General features: G+C 44.8%; 1 protein-coding gene across 2 annotated transcripts in view; it reads right to left on the bottom strand.

Moving 5' to 3' along the window:
* Nucleotides 1–3,021: 3,021 nt before the first annotated feature.
* Nucleotides 3,022–18,130, bottom strand: part of UTP14A (UTP14A small subunit processome component) — a 54,624-nt gene continuing 39,515 nt past the window's right edge. For both annotated transcript variants that reach the window (XM_030209501.1, XM_030209502.1), the window contains exons 15-16: nucleotides 17,181–17,425; nucleotides 3,022–3,502 (exon numbers count right to left, since the gene is read on the bottom strand). In XM_030209501.1, the coding sequence (XP_030065361.1) occupies nucleotides 3,361–3,502; nucleotides 17,181–17,425 (387 nt within the window). In that variant the 3' untranslated portion in view covers nucleotides 3,022–3,360. The remainder of the gene's footprint in view (nucleotides 3,503–17,180; nucleotides 17,426–18,130) is intronic.

Here is an 18,130-nt window from a genome sequence, read left to right on the forward strand (position 1 = left end):
AGATGGTGGTGGTGGTGGTAGATTATCCCTAGGTAGGTTGCTATGGCTACCTCAGGGACATAGGGGCCTCCCCAAGGGGCTTTGTCCAGCTATTTCTGCTACTTTTTACCATTGGGAAAACATGGACAGAACAAAAGACTTTCAGCTCTCTAAATTCTCTCCAATATTTTTTATCCCCTTTTTAAACCTGGATGTGGTTCTTCTCTACTCAGTGGCTAGAGGGTTAAGGGTTTGGAATATTGGGGACAATTGGTTGATGACAGATTTTATACATTTGAGAAACTGGCTAGGACTTTTCAATTGCCACAAAGGGATCATTATGCTTATCACCAATTGCTGCATTTTTTTTGTCATCCAAGGAATGTAAGACCAAGTTACTTGGCAAGAAAACTTTCTTGGAGGGTGTTTGTGATTTATTTTTGCTTGTACCACCATCTGTGTGATGGCCTACCCAAAGCCACTGCTCACTGTCATTAATGGGAAGCTGAACAGAGCATTATTTACGAGGCTGATGAGTGGGTGACCATGGAAGATGTTAAGGTTAGGCATCTCCAACTGTAAACATTCAGGAGAACTGTAAGAAAGTTTGTTTTAGGTGCTATTAACCCCAGCAAGACTTCAGCTTATGTATGTTGCTGCATCTCCTTTATGTTGGCGTAATGTGGTGACAGTAGAACTGTGGGTCATGTTTGGTGGTCCTGTCACAAGATACAAGTTTTACGGAAATCAATACAAGCTCGAATGCAACAGTGGTTGGGGAAAACGATTCCATGGGACCCTGTGATCTTTCTATTTAATAAGCCTATTCTGGGCCTCCATAAGGAACAAAAACTGCTAGCAAAACAATGTTTTAATGCAGCAAGACTGACCGTGACTAAGGCTTGGAAGCAACAACTTTGCCCATCTCTGGTTAAATGGTATAGCCAGTTGTGATACATTTGTGGGATGGAAAGATTACAAGCAGTTCAATGGCACATGTTATCTGTGGGAGTAGAAATGGATTCCCTTTGTTTGTTCCTGTTCAATCTGTTTACTTAAGCTGCTTTCGTCATACTCTGGGAAATATTATTATGGTACACCTACTTTTAAGCTTGTTCTGACCTGTGATATTTGAGATCAGCATACTCAGTACACTTTAATGGCTTTGTGAGTGGGGGTGGGGGGTGGAGCTTCAAATGAGATCAACACATTGTGACTTGGGGAGGCTGGATTGGGGAAGGGGGTTGTTCAAAAAATATAGCTAAAAATGAAAGGTGGGTAGTAGGCAATTGTTGGCAGAACCATTATGTTCTATGCTGTATGGCTGGACTGTTGACTTTCATTGTTGTGTTTGTAGTTCAATAAAGCAACCTTTAGAAACCAGAACCACCACCTCACCCCCCATTTTTTTTCTATTTAATGATTAGAAGATGTCAGTTTCTGGAATGGACATCTACCAAAGCCAATGTTAGACATGGCTGGGGTTCAGGGTAGAAATTTGGGAGGTGACCCCAAAGCTTACTACCACGCAGTGCCTTCTTCAGTTTCACGCAGACTTGGTGCCTAGGGCAATTGCCATGGTTGCACGGTGCACCTAACACCATTCCTGATACCTGCTATCTTTGTATTTTGCTCAGGACAGGGGGGGGGAGGGGGAGGGAATGCATCTCTTCTATATCTCTGCTGTTTTACTGCATACAAGGTCTGTTTTCTAGGTGTTTTAGTTCAGTTTCTGACTACATATTTCTAGTTTGTGGTCCTTATTCTGTATTAGGGATAGGTTGTCATTTGAAATGAATGTTGTCTGCCGGTAATAGTGCGCCCTCTTCTTAAAAGTGTGTACACTATGGACCGAATTCTATAAATAGCGCTTAAAAAAATAACATGCTAAACACATCTATAAACGGAGCTGAAAATTAGGCACTGTTTATAGAATATGCTTAGCCCTGGGATCGGCACCTAACTTTAGATGCGAGGATTTACAATTAAACCCTGGTGTAAATCCTTGTATCTAAATTATGTATGGATCCGCCTTATTCTATAACAGTGCACGTAAAATTCTAGGAATGCCCAATTTGCCCATGACCGCACCCACTTTTTGGAGCTGCATGTACTTTTTACGTGAAGATCCACGTGACTAAAAATGAGTGCATACATTTCAATTAAGGCCAAATTAATAGCACCCAATTATGTGCTAATTGGCTTGTTATTCAATTAAAATGCACATGCAAATTGGGTGCATAATCAGTTTTATTCACCACATAGTATTTCAGGGTATGTGCAAAGGTGCCACACTCCTTAAGAAAAGGATGCACTTTTAATGGCATTCATTGGAACCCTCCCCCCCCCCCCCAAAAAAAAAAAAAAAAAAAAAAAAATTCCACAAGCGTGCCCATCCTATTCTGTATTTGGTATTGTTAGCATGAATTTTCTATGTAGTGATCTGTAGTAATTTGCCTTGTTCAGTTTTCCCAAAGGACGAATGTTCTAGGATCCACTGTAATTTTTAGACACTGCCTTTTCTTAGGTAGGGTCCTTGTGTGAGTTTTGGAATTTAGCATTAGCATTGTAGACTTGTTCTATGTTCTGAGCGATTTTTTTTGTAGTTTTGTATTGCTTCATAATATGTAGAGGTTTATGTTGCCGTCACTGAGATTACATTAGAATCAGAAATTTCTTTATATGATGAGTTCTATGGGTAAATGTCCTAGCTCGGTTCTGCACCCAATGGGGGAGGAATTGCAGGTGGAGAGGTATGGCAATGCAGAAGTTGTTTGGCTTTAATACCGTATGGAGGAAGTGTATGTGTGCTTGTGGACTGTGGCTCAATGGGGTTGAAGTGTTCAACTGTGTGTACTTCCCCTACCTCCCACTGTGGCCTGCAGGTGCTGAAATCTGCACTGCTACCATGACTGCAGTTATTTGTTGGGGTCAGGCAGAGGCAGAACAGGTGGCAAGTTTTTCTCTTTCAAAAAGTTCTGGCCCACTCACATGCCAATTATTTATTCCGGTAAATTATACAGAAAGGGATTAAACATTTTTCATAAATGAACACAGCTTATTGCTAGATCCAAAATGCCACTTTTCTTACAAATATAAATGTTACTAAGTTTTTTGGATTCATTGAGGTGGTGCTCCTTTATTAGATATCCTTTCTTGAATTTTAAGAGTCATGCAGGACCAGAGCCGGGCCTAGTACTAGGCCAATTAGGCATGTCTTAGGATGGAAGCAGTTGGGGGGCTGCAGCTGGGGTGGAAAAGGAGTGCAGCATCTCATCTCCCTCCTTTTCCCTTCCTTTTGTCACTGCTCTCCTTCTTCTGGTGCTGAAAAAGCAAGAGAATTGCAGTGCTGGCACAGAGCCCTGAAGCATAGGCCTATGATCAAGCACAGTCACATTCTCTCCACCCCTTCCCAGAGAAAGTCCTGTGACAGGACACAGCAGTGCTTGAGGCCCCACTGCTGGCACTGAATCTTCTTGCCTCTTTAGCACTGGAAGAAAGAGGCTGTGGGGCATCAGCAGGCCTGTTAGGAGAAAGGGAAGAGTGAGAGAAGCTAGCTGCTGGATAGAGAAGGAATTGTACTATGTACATAAGGTGCTGTGTACTGACTACTTGCTTACCTATTTCCCCAGGCTATGCTAATAAAGTGGGTTTATAAACTTCAGACAGCCCAGAACACTGCAGCTAGACTCATATTCGGTAAAACAAAATATGAAAGTGCTAAACCCCTAAGAGAAAAACTACACTGGCTCCCACTCAAAGAACGCATCACGTTCAAAATTTGCACCTTAATTCACAAAATCATTCACGGAGATGCACCAGCCTACATGTCAGACCTGATAGACTTACCTCCTAGGAATACCAAAAGATCATCCCGCACATTCCTTAACCTACACTTCCCTAACTGCAAAGGTCTAAAATACAAACTAATGCACGCGTCAAACTTTACCTACTTGAGCACACAGCTATGGAACGCATTGCCGCACAACCTAAAAACGATTTACGAACTAACGAACTTCCGTAAACTACTGAAGACCCATCTCTTTAACAAGACATACCACAAAGATCAACCAATGTGAATATACATAACTCTTCCACATAAATTCAGAAATGTCTTATATCATTTGCTTGTTATATTACTATCATTCTTGATCATTATCATGTAGCCCATGATCCTTCTGTAACACTAAATGTTCATTTTCTATGATACTTCCACTATTCATGATGTATTGTAAGCCACATTGAGCCTGCAAAGAGGTGGGAAAATGTGGGATACAAATGCAATAAATAAATAAATAAAAAGGTGTATGTAGCACTTTACAGACACATACCATCTAAATCTATATATAGCACTCAAAATTGTGCATGCAATTTAATTGCTTAACAAGTCAATTAGCACCAATAATTGGGCACTATCAATTATTGGGGCTAACTGGCACTAATTGGAATTTATGTGCACATCTTCATAGAGGGTGGCTGGAGGTCCTATAATGCCTTTTGAGAAGTAAATGACTTACACTGCAAGGTAAGCATATGCCCCTGAAGCAGCCCCTTCTGGGCAAAACAGCCATATTGGGCAGTTTTATTTTGGTTTTACAATAAAGCTTCTTTTATCATCCATGTCTGCTTCTACGAACTCAACCCTTTTGGAACTAGCAAATTATTTGTTAACCTGTTTCCTGGGACCTTTTCTGTAGTCCAGACACAACAATCTGACAACTTGGTTGTGGCCCTTTCCTACCAGCAGATGGAGATAGAGAGCTGAGATTTCTAGTGACATCATGAGATACAGACTGGTGCGGTGCACTGCTGGAAACTTTTCAGTATGCCACTGCCAAAGCAGCATCAGGCCCTGTGAGATACCCCAACACCCCATCCACCACTGCACATCATAAAATTAAGTAATTTATTAAAACCAAATCCTATACACGTTGCGATAATAGAAGAGAAAGCAGAGCCCATGGAGGCTTCAAGCCTCAGGCCCGGATGCACAATCCCAGCCCCCCAAACCCCCTTCAACCCTCCAGAAAAAAAAGGGGGGAGGGGTTCCAACCAGGACGATATATGTGCGACTTAAGGCCTCCTCACCCAGCAGGCACTAACGTTCCTGATGTCGTAACGGGGTATCTCGATCCTCACCAAGTCAGCCATCAAACTAGATAAAATTTAAGAGCAGACTCCTGGCCCTATGCGGAAGGGACTCAATATATACATCCCATACTGCATGAAAATGTTTTAATCTTTTAGGGGTTTGCCTAGCATATTGTCGCTCTAGAAGCATCAAGGCATGCACATGATTTCTCCATGTCCAAAACGATGGGGCTTCCTCCCCAACCCAAACCCCGAGGATCACTTTCTTGCCCAGAATCCCAGCTTTCCGAAGAAACAGTATTTGTGACCGATTGCGGATGCGAAAGATTTCATAATTATCCAATAATACAGCTGTAGGAGAAAACGGTAAGTCGCAGCCCAATTGCCTCCCCAAGTAATTTAAAACAGCTCTCCAAAAGACCTTCACCCTCCGGCATTCCCAAAAGGCATGGAAAAATGAGTTAAGCCCTTGCTGACATTTCTGGCAGATCGGGGATTCTACTGCCCCTATCTTAAACATTGGTTCTTGGGTAAAATATGCCCTATGTAGAGTATGAAACTGACACTCTCTCAACTCAATGCTCACCGAGATCTCAGGGATCCGCTTGATAAGCTTTAGAGGCTCTATGGCAATACCAGACCTCCCCAAATCCCGACTCCACCTAGCAGTAAGGTCATCATACGCCCGAGTTTGGGAGCTCAATTGTAATGCTTTATGCAACCCAGAAACTGATAGACCCCCATCCCGAAATTTATCAAAAATGCCTGCAAACTTGCACCCAAGGATGGAACAAGGGTCACTTGATCTAAAGAAAGTACATAGTGATGTAATTGAAGATAAGCCATCAAATCCCACATCTCTGTAACCCCCTTTGCTAATAGGACCTCCCAGGAGAACAAGCTACCCTCAGAGTCTAGAACGTGTTGCAACAGAAAAAAAATCCCTTGGTCACCCACCGAGTAAAGCTAGCGTTCTCTCTCCCAGGAGAAAACTGCATATTGCCTCCAATCAGAAACTGGTCCGAAATGTCAGGCCGACCCCCCCAGCCGCAAAAATCAGGAACCGCCAAGTCTGACACAACGATCAGAGTTAACAAACTGTGCCTCAGCAATGGCGGGAGGGATCTCAAGAGGTAATGCAGGAGAGAGTTAACATGCCAGGGAGAGTAAAATGCCTCCTCATACTCTCGTGGAGTGTAACCTTGTTCTTCCAAAACCCAATCCCCCAAATGACGAAGTAAGCATGCATAATTATACAATGCTAAGTTGGGGAGACCCAGACCTCTATGTCTCCAAGAACCAATTAACTGTTTGAAGGGCATCCTCAGTTTCCGCCCCCCCTCCCCCCAGCAAAAATGAGATAGCATCCTCTGTAAGGCCTTAAGATCACGTTTTAATAACGTGATTGATAATACTTGGAGGATATACAACCATTTCGGGAATAATACCATAACAAATAATTGGATTCTACCATGAATCGAAAGAGGAAAGTGTTGCCATTTAGATAGAACAGTCTTACAGTAATCCATCAAAACTGTTACATTTGCCTTATAGAGCATCCCCGTTCTGCGAAGCAACTGAATACCTAGATACCGAAACGAAGTAGCTTCCCATTGCAACGAAAAGGAGCCCACCCAATTCTCTCGAACTAATGACATAGTAGGCATCGCTATCGATTTATCTAAATTCAAACTAAACCCCGAAAAGTCCCCGTATTCTACAAAACACTCCATTAAATTCTCTAGTGACGTCTGAGGCTCCACAACATGCAGCAAGTCATCCGCAAACGCTGAAATCTTGAAATCATGTGGACCTATTCTTACTCCCTTAATGTTAGGGTTCCCCATAATATCCCTGATCAAGAGATCCATAGATAATACAAAAAGCATGGGTGACAAAGGGCAGCCCTGCCTAGTGCCTCGATGTATCTCGAACTCCGAAGATAGAGCACCATTTACCTGGATCCTTGCACGGAGGGGGGGGGGGGATCTATAAAGCACTTGAAGTACCTCCAAAAAGAAGCCTGAAAACCAATACCTTTGCAGAACTGTAAAGAGAAATGCCCAGTAAACCTGATCAAGTGCCTTCTCTGCGTCAAAGCTAACCAACAAGGACGGAGCAGTTGTCCTTTCCACGTGCACCATAGAAATGAAAAGTTTACGCATATTATATGTTCCTGTGCACCCTGCCATGAATCCTACTTGCTGTTCTGAGATAGGTCTCAGTCTTCTAAAGCAAGAATACAGATTGATGTAGCTGGAGTAAAGAAAAAGAAAGGTACAGGTATTACCTTTCATAGCATCTCAGCCACATCAGTCTGTTCAAGTGGGATGTACCTAAGCACAATCACAATGGGAGGAGGAAGACAAGGGGCCCTGAATATCCATCCTGCCAAAGACCCAATGGCCTCTGTGTAAATCATCAAGTCTGTAATGCTTCAACAAAAAAATGAAAAGACAAGTCACAATTTTGCAACTGTCTTTGGGAGAAATGGTGCGGGGCTCTTCACATATAATATTGCCTGTGTATGGGTATAGCGGGCCCTTAGGCCTCTCTGAACAGGTTTATTCTGACAAATTTACAGCCCATCAGTAGCTGCTTTGATTCAACATGCTATAGTAGCCTTGGAAGCTGCTTGACCCTTGTGAAGCCAGTACAACTGATATGAGATAAAATTTGTTAAGTCTTCTGGAATTAGTGAGGCAATGCTTGCTGCCCAACCAGCTTGTGGAGCTTAATGAGCTGTGCATGTCAGTTCCCCATACACAGGAATATAAATGTCCTAGTTAATACAGCATGAAGAAGTCACCTTTGGCAAAAAGACCAGGGATGGCATAGAGAGATGCAGCCTCATCTAAGGAAGACAGGAACGAGTGCCTACAAGATAGAACCTTTAATCTGAGACCCTGCATGCTGGGTTTCAGTGTAAGATCTTTCAAGAAGGCCACCTGTAATGACTGAAAGAGCGGGCACACCAGCATATTCAGCATGAAGGTAAAATCCCACAAGGGTAACAACAGATAGATGGGGGTTGCAGCTGTGACAACCTTTTCATAAACCATGCAACATCTGGATTCGCAGCCAAGGAAAAGCTTCCCTCTGAAACAAGCAAGTGCAGGGATCTGCACTCTCCAGGGTGACAGGGAACACACAGCACACCAGGGTTCAAAATCTCTACAGACCCAAACATAAGCCAACAAGGTGAATGACTTATGGGCCCTCAGGATGGTGGAAATGACCAAGGCTGAAAGCCCTCGCCTTAAACGGTGCTGTCACTCAAAGGCCAAACCATATGTCAGAAGGGACCATGATAGACTGCCCCCTGTGGAGGGCCAGGGGACTCACTGGCAGGATCTCTGAGGCTATTATGGGGTGACCATAAGGACCAGAAAGGGATGCTGTAACACTCTGCACAGGCACCCTCCCCAATTAGGGGTCAAGGCAAACACAGAGCTGCTCCAACCAGGGCCAATCAAGAACCAAAGCATCAATGCTTACGGCCTCTGTTCTGCGACTGAAGAACCAAGCCACCCTGGCATTGTGGCTCAAGGTTATCAGGTTGAACATTGGCCTGCCGCACTTGTCCACTATGAGGTGAAAGACTTTCAGGCTCAGCTCCTAGTGCCCCAGATCTAGGGTGGATTGGCTGAGAAAATCTGTTTGAATACTGTCCTTGCCCACAATGTGAACCGCTGAAAGCACCAAAAAATGCTTCTCTGCCCAGAGCCATAGAGCTGCTGCCTTCAGGCTGACCACCTAGCTCCTAGTACTCCTGTAGTTGTTGACATATGCCACTGCTGTAGTGTTGCCCAGGACTTGCACCACCCAGCCCTACAGAATGGGCAGGTATTCCAGGAGTATGAGCCTGAAAACCCTTGTCTCGAGGTGCCTGACTGACCAAGTCAACTCCTGGGAGGACCAGAGCCCTTATGCCACCCATATACCACAGTGAGCCCCCAGGCCCTGAGGTTAGCATCCATGGTCATAAAATAAAAAATTAAAGAGAACTAGACAACAGAATTTACCAGAGCATCAAACAAACTTAAAGTCTCTGCTCATTCACAAGCATGTGCTATGCTTGGCTTGGAAGAGCTGGCTTTAAACCTTGACTGGGGCACATGACATAAAACTTTATGAGCACTGTATGTGCTCATACAAAATGGCACCTTACAAAGTGAATAAAAGCCATTAAAAGTGTTCAAAAATTGTAAAAGCCTCATATTCTGAGAGGGACATCTTCTCTTGTCTAGCACATATCAGTTAAAAACAAAAATGAAACTAAAAAAAAAACACCATTAAAAGCTACAATTCAAAATGGATGCAAGAGTAAAGATGTAGTGTATGCAGGCATCTGTCCCTGTAATATAATATTAAATTATGTTTTGATTTTTCTAATAAGAGATTGGCTGAACATAAAAGTGTCATTAATAGAAGAATCACTGGCAAACCCCTAGTCTCATATTCTATAGAAAAGGGACACCATTTTGACGACTTCAGATTTTTAGTACTGGCAAAACCAGAACTCAGTTGGAGAAGTGGTGACCTGGACTCCTTGTTATTAAACATTACAACAGAAGTTAATTTTCTAAGTTTCATACAATAAGCTACAAAGGTCTTAATCAAGAATTGGATCTTTCAGTATTCAATGAGTCCATCTGAACACCTTGGGGAAAGTGAGAGGGTAACTCCTCAAGGGCATCAAGAACACCATAACAGGCCCCCTTATACACTTTCTTTGTACTATATTTTTATATGCATGTTACTAAGTATATACAAGGTTTTTTTATGTGTTTTTATGATGTACTTAGTCTGTCTTTCATTTACATAATTACTGATGTACATTTATGTATGATCATAACTGTTTCCAGACTACTTTTAAATGTATTTATATTAGTATGTATTTATTGACCAGTTTACTTATTAAATTTCTTTTGATTTCATGTTAATATAGTTTTAATTATTTGATTATAATTATTGATATGTTTGGTTTGCAATTTGGTTTAACTTTGTTTATTAATATTATATCACCCTTGAAACAGCCCTACTGGGTAAAACATGGCCGTGTCAGCCATCCTTTTACCGGCTCTCTACAATAAAGACTTGTAAGTTCATCTTCCATTTTTACTGGGACTAGCGGACCGCTTGCACATCTGTTTTTTTTTTAGGACCATCTTGAAATCCTGAAACCTGGGGAATCAGTGTGACAACAGGGGCCCCTGTAGGGGTCTCATTTGCATACATGCCTGTAACCACTTCCAGAATTACCACCATGGAGTTGAGATACTGAAGCTAGTCCCTCAGGGCCTGCAAAGCAAACAGATGGCTCAGCTGTGACTGATGGAAACACAGTCTCGCAGGTAGTGTGAAACAAAACTCCCAGATGAGAGGAAACCAAATGAGTCTTAGTTCAATTCACCACCCATCCCCAGCTCTCCAAGAGTTGAATCACCTTGGAAGTGAAACCTTGCTGAGGCCTAACTGGCCAGGGCCCTTTTGATGTACTTCTGGGAGATGCAGTGACTGAGCCTTTCCCAAATCCCTAATTTCTACAGATGTTCCTCAAACAGCAAGTGTCCCCCAAAATGCAGCAAGCTCAGATGTTCTTTAGAAGCATCTGCCGACCAGTGGTGGAGCCACAGCCATTTTCTCACTATAACTACCATGGCTACTGAATGCAAAGAAATACTAACTAGGTCATAGATGACATCTGCCAGGAAGGCAGCCTCGGACTCCAAACAAACCACTTCAAATCTGGCGTACACACAGTGCCTCCCCAATGGCATCTATCAGCCTGGAGTGGCCTAGTGGTTAGGGTGGTGGACTTTGGTCCTGGGGAACTGAGTTCAATTCCCACTTCCGGCACAGGCAGATCCTTATGACTCTGGGCAAGTCACTTAACCCTCCATTGCCCCATGTAAGCCGCATTGAGCCTGCCATGAGTGGGAAAGCGCGGGGTACAAATGTAGCAAAAAAAAAAAAAAGGAATCAGGGAGCTACAAAGCTGCTGCAGCAACACAGCATGGCTTGGGACACATAGCTGCCACAGATGAAACCCCGATTGTTGTCAAAGAGGTCTGCTTGAGAAGGTGCTCAACTTTCCTCTTGGGTGCCTCTTTGAGAGACCACCCTACTTTGACATGGTCAGCTGTGAGACAAAGGCCCTTGGAGACCCAGCAATATGTGTCTCCCTTCACCAATAGGTAGTATAGCCTCCTTGAGGGTCTTCACCCCCTTAAAGATCTCCTCTGGGGGGACTGCCACTCCACCAGCATGATGCATGACAGTGTTCTGGAAGGAAAAGGTGGGGGGGGGAAGAGGTCCTGCAGGCTCTTCAGAAGCAGGCCACCATAATCTGGCGTACACACAGTGCCTCCCCAATGGCATTTATCAGCCTGGACAGCCCTTCCTTCCTAAAGAGTTGAATCACTGGGGTGTGTGCTTCCTCCTCCACTTGAGATTTTGAGTCTGAATCCACATTTGACACTGAATCCTCTAGAACAGAAAAAGCATCTAGGCCATCTGATGCTCACCATGGGCTCTGTCTGGCCTAGTTACTCTGAGCCATTTTGCTTGAGCGGGTGCAACCTTTGAGGGCTTTTTATCCTTGTTGTGTCCAAGGGAGGGCCCAGGACCACCTCCCAATGACCCAGGAGCAGTGGCATTGAGCACGAGGACCTTCTTCATGAGAATCACACTTCAAAGCCATTCCAGAAGCAGAGCCCACCCACTGACCCAAATATGGGTTGATTTGGAAGTAGCCCTCCACAAAGTCCAACCCCCCCCTCCCCCCTGAACTGCTGTACCTTCTCCTGCAACAAAACAGGTAAAGAAAGATGAGCTGAGGACAAACTGGTTGCCATTCTCACAAAACTCCTCAGGACTGCAGGACTCAAGGGCTGGTCACATTAGGATTGGCAGTCTTTAAATTCAACTCCTCCATGTCCTCCGGTGCCATTTCTAACAAAGAATATAGGCCATTGTGAGCTGGGCAAAAAGAACCATCAGCTGTGGTAAGCTGCTGATTTCTGCAGGCAGAGCAGTGTCTGCCTGCTGGCATGCTTGACCACGTGGGGTTGGACTGCTTGGGCTGGTACACCCCCCTGCCTGCCTAGCCACGGCCCTGCACTCCTCAGATCACTGCAGTCCCCCTTGGTTCTCGAAGTGGTTTAGTACTGCTTTCGTTATTTTTTTTTTAAGACTTAAACTTGCTTTTTTTTTTTTAAATCTATTTCTGTGAACAGGAGGGAAATAAAGCAAGCTGCAGGACATCCCCGGGGAGGGAGGAAGAGCTGTAGGGAGAATGTGGGAACCCATACCTCCTGCAGGCAAGGGCCCCATAGAGATGGTGCCTGGTCATGCTTAAGTGCTGAATGGGGGCTACAGAACCATACCTCCACACTCGACTGGCCTTGGCTGATGGACTAGAAGCAGGAGCAAGCCCGTTAGGGTTTGACTACAGCCCTAGGCCAGAAAGCCTGTGCACCAGGAAGCTAGGCCTAGGACCAGCACCAACTTAAACAACCGTACTATCTGCTAGCGGTAAAGAAATACTGTAAAGTTCTAGCCAGGGTTGCCAGGTAGAAATTTTTTTTCCAGCCCAATCCAGGCCAGAAACCAGCCCAAAACCCGCCCAAACACAAACCCCGCCCCTGACACCCCCACCCCCGCGTCACCGGCCCCGCCCCCGCCGTCACCGGCCCCGCCTCCGACGTCATCGGGCCCGCCTCCCCGTCATCAGCCCCGCCTCCCCATCATCGGCCCCGCCTCCCACGTCATCGGCCCCGCCTCCCACGTCATCGGCCCCGCCCAAAACGTCACTAACCCCGCCCAAAAACGTCACTAACCCCGCCCCCGCGGCCGAAAAAAATCAAAAAGCCGCCCAAAAAGCCGCCCGGAAGCCCTAAAAACCGCCCAAAAAACCGCAACCCGCCGCGGGCAAAAATTTCCCGCGGCGGGTCGCGGAAAACCGCCCAATTGGGCGGTAAAACCGCCCACCTGGCAACACTGGTTCTAGCACAGCACCAGCCAATATCCAGGGATGTCACAGGAACTCTCAGCTCTCTACCTCCACCTGCTGGTAGGAAAGGGACACAGCCCACTTGTGACTGACACTTAAGGAATAATGAATTCAGTGGTGTAGCCAGAAGGCAATTTTTGGGTGGGCCAACAGGTTGTATGGATGGGAACTAGAGAAACACCTGCCACCTGATATGCCCTGCCCACACCCCCTACTCCTACCACACACCTACCCCACTCCCAATAACTTCAATGGGAGTAGCAGTGCTGGCCTCAGTGGCTGCAGGCCACATTGAGAGCTAGGGGAAATATAAGAGGGTGCACTCTTCATCCTCCACTGAGCCATGGTCCGCCAACACACATATGCTTCCCCCAAATGTGCCCTAAATAATACAGTGGGGCCCGCCCTAAAATATCAATACATCTATGAAGAAAACTGAACAAGCCAAAGTACTATAGAATACTACACAGAAAATTGATGCTAACAGAATACTTTGGTCACACACACAGAACACAAATGCCAAGTACAGAATAAGTGACCACAAACGATAAACAAATTAAATCAAAATCCCAAGAGGCCAGACCTTGCATTTAGCACAGCACAGAGAAATACAAAGAGATGCATTTTCTCCTATACTGTGCAAAATTTGATAGCACATGCAAGAGACAGTGTTAGGGAAGGTACAACTAGGGCAACTGCGTTTGGCCCCCTAGCCAGAGAGAACCCCAGGCCAGCTGGAAGCTGAAGAAGGTGCAGCCTGTTAGTAAGCTTTGGGGTCCCCTCCTAAATATCTGCCTTGGGCCCCAGCCATATTCTAACACCAGCTCTGGCAAAAAAGAGAATGCAGGGACCGATGCAGTGGCGCCTGGGGAGAAGAATTATTTCAGAGCAGGTAGGCAATGCTGAACGCTGCCTCCTGGATGGCCGTACCCAGAGCTGCGGGAGAAAAGGCAGTGACAGCAGCGAAGGATGTTGGGCAGGCAGGCCTGGAGGGAAAGTGGCTGGGCCTGGGCCCATCCAGGCCCGCCCGTGGCTACGCCCCTGAGTGAATTACCCTTGTTACCACTTTAAACAGGCAATGTGCTGCTGTCTAATCCAAGGCTTTGCTTAGGGTTACCTTGTGCACAAAACACTTTTGGCATCATGCACCCTCAAAATTGTGCGTTACAGCTGCACTAACCCTGCATAATGCCTTAGTACACTTTATTGCATTGGCCCCTTAGAGAGATGGGTCATAATATTAATTGACGCTTTGAAGGGATTACTGCTAGTGGAAGCCAATAAAGACCTACACTTTTAAAGTAAAATTTTCCTGGCAAGGGGACAGCTGGTTTGGCTTTGCAGGAAAACAGTCTCTTTTTCCTGTCCTTTTTTCTCCGAGTTAGCTCCACCTTACAGAGCAAAGGCTGCAGTGGGTCAGAAAGAATAGGGTCAACCTCTAATTCTTTTGTACATTTTTCCCAGAAAAAGTATTCAGCAGCTGATAGAACAGCAACCCATTTTGGCTTTATAACAGAGGGCAGTTCTATAAAAGAAAAAAAAAATAGTACGGGGAGGTGTAATCACAGACACAGCTGTGTAATGATGTGAATGTTACTGGGACAAATGATTCCAGGGAACAGCCAGACTGTAAGTGAAGACCGTATTAACAGGAAAGGAAGCCACAGGGACAACTGTATAACCAGATAGTAGAGCTAAAAAGCAGTCCTGTAATAGGAGGCATGGACAGAGTTCAGCTACTATTCCCAATGACGAGACTTTTTTTATTTTCTCCTGTTTAACTAGAACTAGCTTCCACAGGGTCACGGCCTCATAAGCCTTAAATTGCAACTACAGGTGTACTTTTCCCCTTATTTTAGAACCTCATTCATGACCCCACTCACTACAGTAACAAGAACTTAGCCAAAGGCCCCTGATTGCAGTGTACCCCAAAATCTGTACACATGCACCAATGGGGTTAGATAAAAGCTGAGAGTTTATCCACAGTAGCAGCCCCTGCTGGAGAACCTAAGACTCGGGTGCCGATGCAAAAAAGCCCCTGCACAAAACCATGTGCTGTTTGATCCCCGGTAAAAAAAATTACCAATTTCTCAATAGCTAGTGATGCTGGAAGGAAATCGCATGCAAATGAGCTGCACACAATTTCAACAAGCAGCCCGGTAAGGAAAGTGCCTAGCGAATGCATGTAACGGTAAATCATAAAGTGCCGATGCTATGTGCAAACCCAGAACCACGTGCACTTTGGACGTGCCTCCACAGTGTTCCATGGCAACTTTCATGCCCCGAGGGCTTTATTGGTTTTATATGTGTGTGTGTATAAAGGCTGTGTGTAAAAGCCATGTATGAAAGCCACACAGGTGCAAGACATGCCTCCACATCGTTACGGCCTTGTTTTTTTTCTTCCAAGATAACTTCAACGCATACGTACAAACACAACAGCAGACTGCTCCACTGGCAAGCTACAGCAGCTCCTCACCTCCCATAAAATTTCTCTAGTTAAGGGTAGGCGCTCCTTTCTGTGCATCACTTGGAAATGGCTGTGCATCTTTCAGAATGTGCATTCGAATACAAATCAGCTTATTGTAATACATTTGCATACAGTTCTTGTTGGCTGCTACTGTGAACATTAAAAAGCACCCAGAACCCCTTTGTTTATTTCTCGCCAAATACCATGCTCACTAAACTGCCTAGAAAAAGTCAAGATCGAAATTACTGGCACGGTAACTGTTGTGCATCTAGCCCTCAATGATAGTTCTCAAAATAAAAACAATTAAAATTAATTAATTTAAAAAAAAAGAAAGGAAAGGGGGGGGGGGGGGGTGGATCCAAGCTTACAGTCAGCAGCGTTCACTTCCCATTGCACCTGCAATGGGGAAAATGAAGCAAGTTCTAAAAGGTGCCTGGTCTATAAGCTACTAGAAAATTTCCACTGTGGGAATTGGGCCTAGGTCCTCTGCATTGCCACCAAACCTGGCCCTTGCTTTTTCTCTCACACACAAAAAGAAAAACAAGACGACCACACACTGCAGTCACAAGAATCTGGCAATACATGTTTGCTTTTCATTGAGGCTCACAGTTCACTCTGCAGGAGAGCCCCTGTTCTTCACGCGTCACCTTCTCTGGAAAAAGACGAGGGTGGGTGTCGGAAGGAGCAAGCTGTTAAAACAGTAGCTGCAAGTGCTAGAAGACTGTGATTAAAAGACACCCATATATATATACATATATTTTTTTAAACAGTACTAATGAGATCACATAGAAGGCTTTGCAACAGTGCCGAATCAGACATCCTTCCTCTGGGGACTTTTTTCTGAAACACTGGCAAAAACGTTTTTCAATGTTGATTTTTAGGGCACGTTTGATAAAAAAAGAACCCTCACAACTATTTGTAAACACTCCTGTTGTAGTCCTTCAAAGCAGAAAACCAATTTTCATCAACAGAATGCAGCCCAGATCCTCTTCTGTATCAGCATCTTGACACTGCCTGCTATCTTTATTATTTTTTTTTTATTTATATCTTTATTTTAAACAATTTTATAAATAAGTTTTTTTAAATTTATACATTTGCTGTGCAGACAGATGTATGGTTAAACTACAGGTTCTCAACCCAGTCCTCAGGACACACCCAGCCAGTCAGGTTTTCAGGATACCCACAATGAATATGCATGAGATAGATTTGCATATAATAAAGGTAGTACATGCAAATTTATCTCGTGTATATTAAAGTGGATATCCTGAAAACTACTACTACTTATTACTAAAGCGCTACTAGACGTACGCAGAGCTGTACACTTGAACATGAAGAGCACCTGGCTAGGTGTGTTCCGAGGACAGGGTTGAGAACTCCTGGGTTAAACAAAATACCCTATTCCATCTCTGTTGCTCAGTCCTACTCCAACATCTTGCAATCTGAAAGGGGAGCAGGCAGAGAACTCTACAAACACAGAAACTGCTCAGGATGCTGGTACCTCTGCAGGGCTGGGTGATGGACAGCTTAAACTGCAGTTGCTGCCACACCCAGACATATGATCTATTTCTAGTTTATCAGGTGCCCTAGAGAGCTGCTGTTGCCATCTTCTTTGGCTGCTGCGCTTACTTGCGACGGGTACGTGGCTTCTGTGGGTTCAGTGAATAGGCAGGCTTAGCTTGCTGGGCAGCTTGTGTGCTCTGGAATGCGTCCTCATCTGTCATGGCGGCTATGATATGTCCCTGTTTGGTGATGACATGCGGTGTGGTCAACCGCTGGAAGGCACGCTGTGTGTTCCATGTGGCACCAATGGGTGCGCGGATGCTACTCTGGAATTGCCTGCAGTTGTTGAAGGGGAAAGGGAGTTCATTCACCTGCAGTAAAGGAGATAAAAGCCCGGAACTACATTATGTACTGCTTAGAGCTCCCCCAACCCCCAGGGACTGAAGTAGCTCAGAAACTTTCCTATTCCTTAACACATTCTCCCCTCCAAGAGAGTCATGCGACTATGAGGTTCGGGGGAAGAGTGTATTTATCACTGCTGGAGAAACCGTCTTCTACTACTGACTGAATTACTTAAATACAAACCAGCCCAATATTCAGCTGGCGGCGGTCAGCGTTTTTATGTTCATTGCCAGCTGTATTCCCGGATATTCAATGCCAGGCCATGTCCAGGCACCGGCAATGTAGCTCTGATTACATGTTGGCTGCTAAAACTTATGCGGTTAAGTGCAATATTCAGCCCTTAACTGAATACTAGGACTGCATCCTATTTATGCGGTTATCTTCTGTGGCTAAGGCCTGAATATTGGCACTTAACTGCCTATGTGCCAACTCCGCCCCTGGAACGTCCACAAGTTAGCCAGTTTCAATTCAGGCGCTAGCCGTGAATATTCAGCAGCACTAACCGGTTATGAGCCGCTGAATATTTGCAGTTAGCTATGAGCAAGCAACTAAAACGGCCAAGAGCCTCTATGGGCCATTTAAATCACTTCGAATACTGGGCAGAAGTAGTACAATGACCTAGATAGCTTGACCTAACAGTACTGCCACTTGTTAGGAAAAAACAAACAAACAAA

Source organism: Microcaecilia unicolor, chromosome 7 (assembly GCF_901765095.1).
Source record: "Microcaecilia unicolor chromosome 7, aMicUni1.1, whole genome shotgun sequence".
Classification (NCBI taxonomy): Eukaryota; Metazoa; Chordata; class Amphibia; order Gymnophiona; family Siphonopidae; genus Microcaecilia; species Microcaecilia unicolor.